This window comes from Urocitellus parryii, chromosome 12 (genome assembly GCF_045843805.1).
Source record: "Urocitellus parryii isolate mUroPar1 chromosome 12, mUroPar1.hap1, whole genome shotgun sequence".
NCBI classification, from domain to species: Eukaryota; Metazoa; Chordata; class Mammalia; order Rodentia; family Sciuridae; genus Urocitellus; species Urocitellus parryii.
Genome location: NC_135542.1, coordinates 53,095,206 through 53,105,148, shown reverse-complemented (window position 1 = coordinate 53,105,148; position 9,943 = coordinate 53,095,206). Strand labels below are relative to the sequence as shown.

The 9,943-nt window shown below is 43.2% G+C and overlaps 1 protein-coding gene across 1 annotated transcript in view; it reads right to left on the bottom strand.

Moving 5' to 3' along the window:
* Positions 1-8,716: 8,716 nt before the first annotated feature.
* Positions 8,717-9,943, bottom strand: part of Plb1 (phospholipase B1) — a 127,855-nt gene continuing 126,628 nt past the window's right edge. The window contains exon 56 of the mRNA XM_077791736.1: positions 8,717-9,183. Coding sequence (XP_077647862.1) covers positions 8,980-9,183 — 204 coding nt within the window. The 3' untranslated portion in view covers positions 8,717-8,979. The remainder of the gene's footprint in view (positions 9,184-9,943) is intronic.

Genomic DNA, 9,943 nt, shown 5'->3' with positions numbered 1-9,943 from the left:
AAGATGAATTATGCTTTTTTAAATCAATAGACAACTTGTTTCAAACCTGCTGCCCTTACCTGTGACGACTACTGATTGTTAGTAACATGTTACCTAATAAATATTTTTAAAAAAATTCATAAACTCACTTTTATGAGAAAGAAGAGGAAAGAATTGCTTTTTGAGAAGTAACTTTGTAGCACTCGGTATAAAGGTGATTTTTAAAAACAAATCAGGACCATGCTCAGAAATGTGGCTACTGCTATGTGATGCCATAGCTAAAAATAAACTCTAACCTTAAAAATTCTCATCTGCAGACATTAAGAAAACAAACAAACACATTTGGAAGTAAATTTTTTCAACCTGTTTTAAAATTTCAAATGGAAGAATACCAGCACATTTCAACCCTTTGCAAAAATGGGATACCTTTTAATTTACTCATCCTCCACTGACATGGGACAGAAAGGTAGTTAGTGACATTTCAACAAAAATCTTTGTATGTTGAATGAGAGTTGTCAGTTCACTAACACAGCCGATGAGGTATGTCTTCCATTTGGAGCTACCCACCTTTGTAAGCAATCTCATCAGTGATGAAAGTCTTGGAAATCAAGTTTAGAAATAAAGGTAATATAGTTTTAAATCAAGATTTTAGAAATAGTAAAACATACTTTATCAAAATGCTCTCCCCCACATAGTAATATTATTTTAGTAAGAGCAAATGGCTTACTTCATCTATTTCATGTTTAAAGTTTTCTATTTTATGTGGTTTACATAGCATATTAGTACAGTGATACATAGGTGTAAAATTTATAAGCAGATAGCTCTATATTGGGGCGCGTGTGTCAACCACCTTTGCTGAACAGGCACAAAAATGAGACAGTGGGATCTGTAGGGCAGTTTCTGACACCCTGGCCTCAGGCCTGTGACTCCCTCCTACCTGACTCCTCACCCATGGCTGCACAGGGCAGGTGAGAGGCAACCTCCACCCTGTGACTGGCTGGAGGAAGGGAGGCTCAGGCTGGTCTAGGTGTCCAGGAACAACATCAATCTCAGTTCAGGGGGGCAACAGCGCTGAACCAGTAAGTTAGCATTTGCAGAGCAACAAAAGGATTCAAATAAAATATGAAGTTAGGGTGCCTTGTATGAAGAATACTAGTAATTGCTCAATTTATGATATGCTCGAAATGCTCTGTGCCAGGCAGTGCCCCTGCCCCCTCCCCCGCCCTGCACCCCCCCACCTTCTTCCAACATCCATGTGAGAGGCATGTCAGGTTGGGATGCTAGGGGTTTGTTTTCACAGTATCTGGAAACCTTCTGGAAGGCCGGGGCTGTCCTGGGGACCATTCAGAAAAAAATTAGGTTCCCCTGTCTCTCCAGGGGATTTCAGACTCAGAGAGAGACTGGTCCTGCATCCTGTTGTCTAAAACAAGTTACAAAAATAGAACTGGAAAAGAAAGGTCAGAATCAAGCCTCCATATATAATGCCGTTATCATTGATCCACTGATTCCAAGAGAGAGACTCTGAACTGTTTTCCCAGCGACTGAAACAAAGCAAGCTGCCCTGCAGGCCTCCCTGCTGGCCTCTACCCTGGGGCTGGGCCACCTTCCTCTCTAGGTGTTTGACGTTTCTCTCAGCCACCTCCTTTTTTTCTGCCCTCTGACACGGGACAGAGGTGGGGGGATGGCCTGTCTCTCTGGTACTAGATGGTCTAGGCAGAACCAACTTTGTGGGTGTGGAACTTGACGTCACACAGGGCTCCATGTTCAGAAGCCTCGTGCTTGGTCTAACACTCTGCTGTTGTGGTCTTAAAATTTTTATTCAGTTTTCAACAAATCACCCTGTAATTTAATTTTGAAAATTATATAGTTGTTTTAGGCCAGGGCAGGGTCGTCCCAGTGGGGGGCCAGCTTGGAGGACTTATTCCAGCAGGCAACCAACCTCGGGTCCATTGCCACCTTGGAAATCAAGTCTAGAGATCAAGCAGCATTTATATGGTTTTACGACAAAGTCCCCTGGCAAAGTGGGCGGAGCAGGCAGTTGTCTCCCAGGGTGACTTGGGGACTAGCAGCGGAGAGCCTGCTGTTCCTTTATTCCTGGACTTTGAATTTTGGTCCCCCAAAGATGCTAACAGAAGGAGACCACACTATCAACCTCTTTCATTGGTCTTTTGGGACATCAGTAAGGCAGTGGGTTCCAAACTGAATCTTAACAATGCTAACAAAAGAACAGCCCCTAGGGTGCCCTGTGGCCCTTTCTCCCAAGCCTGAGTGTGGGACTCAGGGCTGCTGACTCAGTTGTTCCACCCAACACACAGCCTCCCTGGAGGCAGCATAAGGCTAAGCCTTTGCCAAAGACATAGAGGGTCAAAAATTTTATTCTAGGCTTAGGTTGAAAACACGCAGAACCAGGGCAGGCCGCGCGCTGCAGAGGCTGGGGAGAGCAGGGCGGGTGGATGCACTGGTAGTCCCGGCTTGCACGGACTCTCCAGGCAGCGTGTATTCTCCAGCCAGGGAGCCTGACTGTGCTTGAGATTTTAACTGATCATGAAGAATGAAATCCAAATGCCTGAAACATGTGGTAGTCCACTCATGTGGTGGAGACCTCTGATGATTCTTCTCATCTTCCTCCCTTCCCTGCTTGCGCCTGCTGCCTGGCATCATCCAAAATCGATCTGATAATAGCATGCTTGTTGCTGGATGATGCAGCCAGAGACCCATAGTGCTGGACTCCAGGCCTGTCCAGGAGGTCACAGTGCCAGCTGACAGAACAGTGAAACGAGCTTAGAGTGACATGGCCAGGAGATGCAGGGGGTACACAATAGAGGGGCCTCCTGTGGCTGAACCTTGGCAAACTGCAATGTCTTTCCTGATGGATACAAAACTGGTTAATGCCCCATGCGGCCATCAAGCCATAAGCTTGAGGTTGTAACTTTTTTAATAGTCAGAAAATCCACGAGTCAACAGGATTTCACAGCATCTCTCTAATCAGATAGTAAATCTCAAAGCCAAACATAGGTGCCTCTGGACAACAGCATATTTCTCTTGGATGAGCTTGTTAAACAACATTGACAAGATACGTGGTCACTTATTTCCAAGTTTGGGATACTTTTTTCTTAACATTGCTTATTTTACAAGTTTGTGGTGTGGCTCAAATGAGAATGTATTCAAGTGCTTTGCAAGCAAATAGGTTGCCAGATATATTTTAATTAAGATGATTATTTTACAAAGCCCTTGACTCATATATTGGGTCAATGGTGATATAGGAAGGAGGGAGGGAACTAATTGTTGAAAACCTGTATTTTAACATGTTTGGCTCTCATTTAATTCTTGCAAAATGTCTGAACATCCAAGACAGTGCTTTATTCTTTTGTAAGATTAGCAGAGTCAGTACCTATTTCATCATGCTATCATGAGAACTAAGGAAATCTAGAGACTTACTGCTAAAAATCTGGTAGACAGTGGACACACAAGAAATGTTGGTTCACCGAGAGCCTCACCTGTTGCTTTAATACATTTATTGAAGTTTATTTTTTTTAACAACAATATATTTAATTTCTGGAAGTTCTGTTTGGTTCTTCACTCTTTCCTAAGTCTGCCTTGTTTTTTAAAGCAAACAATGCCTTGTTCTTATCTCATGTTTTAAATTCCTTTTGTCTTTAATCTTTCTAAAGATGCTTACATAGTGGCGTGCTGCATGATGCCTTTTGGGTCAGCCATGGACTACATACAGGATGGTGCTCCCATGAGGTCAGAATGGAACAAAAGATCCCCATCACCTGGTGACCTCACAACTGTCCTCATGTCCTAGCACATATTCACGTGTTGGTAGTGATGCGGGTGTCAACACCTACTGTGCTGCCAGTCACATACAAGTATAGCACACTTAATTATGTATGCAGTATTGTGTACTGATGCATCATTATGTTACTAGACTTTCTGTCATGAATTTGGGCTATATTCCTTCTACTATACCAAAAGGGAACTGTAGAGCAGTACACCATGTTGCAGCACCAGCAGCAGCTTCAGGCATGTAGTGTTCACCAGGTTTGTTGACATCAAGAGAGCCAGGCTGGCTAACAGACCCAAACCATCTGGGTTTGTGCAAGTGACCTCCGTGATCATGTGACAAAATCACCTATCAATGCATTTCTCAGCACACATCCCCATCATAAAGCAACATGTCTGTGATCTTTCTTCAATGCTATTACGTTAACATGTTGTGGGTTCCAATTTGCCAATTATGTCTGTTTCTCATGAAGATTGTTTCTTCTTTTTTTTCTAATTAAAAGACTTTTTTTTGAAATGTTAAAGATTTACTGAGTTGTGTCCTTTTCCCATACAGAAATTACTTTTGCTCTGAACTTTATCATACTTTGTATGTTGTATTTTTTTCATAGTCCCTTTTCTGATGAGTAGTTTTTATTATTATTATTATTATTATTATTATTATTATTTGTTCTTTTTAGTTATACATGAGAGTAGAATATATTTTGGCAGATTATACATACATAGAGCATAACTTATTCTATGTATAGTCCCACTCTTGTGGTGGTGCATGATGGGGAGTTACCCTGGTCATGTATAAAATAGAAGGCTAGGAAAGTTATGACTGATTAAATCTACAGTCTTCCCTATTCCCTTCCCCCTCCCTTCCCCTTGTTTCCCTCTGTCTAATCTAATGGATTTCTATTATTCTCCTCCCCAACCTCCCTTGTTCTGGGTTAGCATCCACAAATCAGAGAGAACATTTGGCGTTTGGTTTTGTGGGATTTAGCTTGATATTCTAAAAGCACAGTAAGTATTATTTTATCATTAAATTCTTCCTGAAACAATTGGTTTGTTAATGGAAGAGTAGCCCAATATTTTCCCTGCTCAGTTCCTGAAATAATGCATTTTAAGTCCAAACTCAGATGCCTAATATTTTTGTAGGAAGGTGCAGTGGCCTTAAAATATGACCCCCAAGTTCTTTGCTCTCCTGTCTTCAAGAGATAAGCCTCTGTTTCCTCCTCCCCTTGTATCTGGACTCAGTGACTTCTTGACTAAAAGACTATGACAGAAAGGATACTGGACCAATTAATTTTGTGAAGATATTATGACCCTGATAGCCCAATCAGACAAGCCTATTAAAATAAACTTTAGTCCCTAAAGTTAATTTTTTTTAAAGTCACAGATTATTAACCAAATATGTTGAGTTCTTCAGATTAATAGGAAGCCAAGAAAGGATGGCACCATCATTACCTTGGGAAGATAATTTCCCTTTTTTCTAGATTTTATTTTAAAATAAAACACTCCTTTGCCATTTGGTCCCATTTCCTGCTGGCATTGTGTGTTTTGTATGTTTGGGTGGGTCCCCTGCTCTGGATGCTAGTATTGGTTTTGATGAATATTCTGTTTTGTGATGAAAGTGTAACTCTGGCTGGCCAGTTCCTTCTTCTCTGCCTCTTGGTTTCTTCCTCCATAAAAAGGGGGTAACAGGGTGTGTGAAGTTTCAGGGTGTTTGTTGTTAGTGCAAGCACTCTGTCAACTTTTACTAGAACATCTTTCTTTACGCTAATGTTTTCTCACAAACAATTATAGTCCCAAATCAAAGGTAGCCTGATTTGATAACCACATAATCACTCTTAACTTCCTGCCTTTCCATGGTGTTGCTCTATCTGACCACTTGCCTCATTTTTTTGGGGCTTTCTTGTCATCCCCTATACATACCAAGCTTTCCGTTCTCTCTACCAAGATGGAATTTTCCCAGTCTCAAAGGCCCCATTTCCTGGGCCTCCACCAAATTATCTCTCCATCCTTCAGAGCTCAATTAAATTCTGAAAGTCTTTTTAAAATTTTTTTTTTAATTATACATGGGCACAATATCTTTATTTTGTTTATTTAGTTTTATGTGGTGCTGAGGATCGAACCCAGAGTCTCACACGTGAGAGGCGAGTGCTCTACCGCTGAGCCACAACCCTAGCCCCTGAAAGTCTTTATGAAGAATGTTGATCAAGTTTAATCTATCCTAATATATATGTATATAAATATATATTAATCTACACTAATATATAAATTATATATATATAATATAAATTCAAAAGCCTCTATGGGCCTACCATAGAGTGTAGCTTCTTTGGGATTTGGTGGCTTTGTTCATGGTATGGCTTTGGGTGTCATCTAAACTAGATTGAATGTTTTTCTAAAAGACAAGAGCATGCCACATATCCAGTGTATACTGAGTGAGGATCCTTTAACCAACATGCTTGGAACGGGCAGTGTCTGGCTTTTTAAAAAAATATTAGCCTATACAAAGTGAGATGTCTTGAGGTTGGGATCCACATCTAAACACAAAATTCATTTCCATTTCATATACATCTTGTACACATAGCCTGAAGGTAATTCTACATTTTCAGGGGACCTGTGTTTTGACTGTGACCCATCCTATGAGTTCAGATGTGGAATTTTCTGCTTGGGAGTCCAGTTTGTATTTTAAAAGTTTCAGGTTTTAGAGCATTTCAGATTTTGGGAGTATGGATGTTCAACCTGTATAAAAACCACTGTTACAAGTAGGTGCTATGGGGCTGGAGATGTGGCTCAGCGGTAGCGCGCTCGCCTGGCATGCGTGCGGCCCGGGTTCGATCCTCAGCACCACATACCAACAAAGATGTTGTGTCCGCCGAGAACTAAAAAATAAATATTAAAAAAAAAATTCTGTCTCTCTCTCTCTCTCTCTCTCTCTCTCTCTCCTCTCTCCTCTCTCACTCTCTCTAAAAAAAAAAACAAAAACAAGTAGGTGCTATGTATTCTTAATTTTGGGATTTTTAGAATATATCTGGTGGGGAGTTAGGGCTTGGTTTGTGGTTGTGTCTCTCAGTGGAAGATTTGTTTCTGCCAAGTGATCTTCGGTTAACCAGCCTAGGACTATTTAGGACTCTTTATTACATTTTTTAGCCTGGATTATATTCATTTTTTTGGAGGGGTTTTGTTTTGACAGCTTTATTTTTTGTCCTTGTTCTAATTAGTTATACATGCAGCAGAATGCATTTTGATTCACTGTACACAAATGGAGAACAACTTTTCATTTCTCTGGCTGAACACAATGCAGAGTCTCACCATACGTACCGTCATACGCGTACCTAGGGTAATGATGTCCATCTCATTCCACCATCTATCCTGCCCCTAGCCTGGATTATTCTGATAGTGTAAATTCCGATCCTTAGCCCAAACTAGATGCAAATGGTTAGGAATTCCATACTGCTTTGAAGTGGGGGTAGCAGAGGAATAGAAACTTGCAGGAAAAAAAAATTAAAGAGGTAAATGGTTTTGAACTCTCAGATGGAATGGACTGTCTTTGTTGTTACACTGCCCTAAGGCAGAAGTGCCCACTTCAGTCCAGAGGGAAGATAGGGGAAGGTGTGCGTTGTACAGAAGTAGAAATGGAAGCCCAGGAGAACCCGGAAGCCCAGCGGGGGTCCACTCTTGTTTTTCCAAAAAGAGATGCTGACTGCTCGGGAGAGAAAGGCAGGTAGTGTTCATCCATACCCCAAACCCATCTCTGGGCTTCTCCTGTTGCTCGGTTTCTCTCTGTGCAGTATTTTAGAGTGACAATATTTTTACACAGTTTTTTATTTTTCTTTTCAAAAATGTTACGAGACAAGTAAAACAAATTCTCTTATTTCAGTTTTATAGATGAGGAATCTGAGAAATTGGGGCTCAGGTTGGTGAAGAGGTTTGCCCTTAAGCCTGCTCCATTTAGATGGTGCCCCTCCCACCTTGTCACTCAGGTTGTTTGTCACCCCAGGTTTTGGATCATGGTGATACTTAAGACGTAGATGATGATGTCTACCTCCCTGGATTCATTTTTTTGCTTTTATTGGGATGATATTTATGTGGCATACAAGTTTTTTTAAGTGAATAATTCAGTGACATTTAGCGCATTCATAATGTGTGTGACTATCCTTCCATTTTCCAAAACTTTTCATTGGCCCCTCCCTGAGTCCCCAGCAGGGACTAAAGGAGCAGCAGCCTATATTTTCACATTCTAACTTTCTCTCAGAAATTTGATAATGTGGAACTGGGAATTATTGCCTAAATTAGCACCTTAAGAAAATAAGAGGACTGGGAATGTATGTAGCCCAGTGGTAGAGTGCTTGCTTGGCATGCATGAGGCCCTGGGTTCAATTCTCAGCACTGCGCACACCTGCACACACACACACACACACACACACACACACACACACACACACAGAAAGTAAGGTTGAAGCTACGTGGCGTAATCTTGGCCCAATTTTTTTCTTTTCTTTTTTTTTTCCTTCTCAAAATGGCATGCCCAAATTGCTCTCCTTCAGGGAAACTTTTCCCAAGGACCCTCTCAGAGTCTCTAAAACAGTCACACATCGACCTACTGATGCCCCAGAACTTAATAACAGGCTGTCATGTAGCCTCTTGTTTGTGGAAGGAATTGGTCTTCCCATCCAGGCAGTGACATGCACAGCCTGGGAGGGACCATAGTGCCACAATGCTCTCCATTGTCCTGGGTACAAAACAAAACAGGTGCTGAACAGGTAGGTATCTGTTGGAATTGAATTGGAGAGCGGCCAGTCAACTCCAAAAATTCTAGTCACCACCTGGTGACCAGCCTTTTCCCTCCCTCTAAAAGCGGGGGTCTGGTGAGTTGGGGGGTGTGCTTACGGTGCTGAGATGGAGCCCGACAGGCCAGTCTGGGCTCCAGCCTGCGCCAGCTCTTGGGCAGCTCTGCTGGAGACAGGACCGAGAGACTGACTCCCACACCTGTGCACTTGGCAGATGGGAGGTGAGGGCTCCAAGAGGACTGAACCAAGGACAGAACAGCTTTGGCCTTTATTGAAATGTGCCACTTCCAGGAGCACAGGCCTGGAAGAAGCCCAGGCCTCAAAAAGTCATGATGGTGCCTTTGGCTTTTGAAGCAAGTCTGTCTGCGGTGGGTGGGCTGCTGCGGCAGAGTGTGGCTGGGGGTCTGGGATGAGCATCCACCCGTGGGTCCTAGAATTCGGAGGTGTTCAGGCTCATGGGAGGATCTGCCCTCTGCTTACATCTTCTGCCTCTCCACAATCTCATTGCCAGGACACCCACCAGGATGCCCAGGACTGTTGCCACCGGCACAGCCCAGTAGAGCACCCTGGGGGCCTCTTCAGCCCGGTCTGGGAGGAGCCCACTATTCCAAAGGGTATAGAGGTAAGGGCTGTCCTGGAGAGGGGGAAAGGGACATCAGAAGTGAAGCTCTCACCCAACCATCGCCTGGGACTCACCTAGTCCCCATCCTGAGAGGGATGGCCACAGCTCTTCATGGTTTGTAAACTCTTTCATTGACACTATGCTGGAAACTTCTGTATAAGGATGGGCCTCTCAAATGTCAACACCCAGCTATAACACCCATTTGGTTTCTCATCAACGTCTCCTTTTCTGTCAAACCTGATTTCAAAAGACTGGGAACTGGTAGGTGACCATTGGAAGAGAGTCCTGGGAAGCTGATAGAGCTCCTGCCTCTGTGTCCTCTGGGTCACTAGTGGACATCTCCTCTCAGCCCCTCAGCTCAGAAGTGCCCAAGGATCAGGGAAGATGATGCAGAGAAACAGCTGGTTTTGTAGCAGATTAAAGAACCCAGGAGTGGGAGGCATCTAGGTTTGCCTCCCACAGTCCTTTTCTTTCTCCCCTGTCTCCAATTTCTTCTCTCTCAGTGAACATTAATTGAGTACCTGCTGTGTGGAGCCCCATGTGATGAGTCCTTGAGGGTTAAGAATGGATACCTGCTTGCAGTGCTCAGTAGGGGGATGAAATGTGTGCAGAAACAATCATGTCATAGAGGACAACGTGTCAACACAGGGGTACACCAGGAGGCAGGAAGAGTAAGACGAGGCAAACCATAGACCAGAGAGGGAAACATCTGGGCCTGGAAGGAGGTGAGCACTTTCACAGGCAAAGGAGCAGGGGGAGCCTCCGGGAGCAG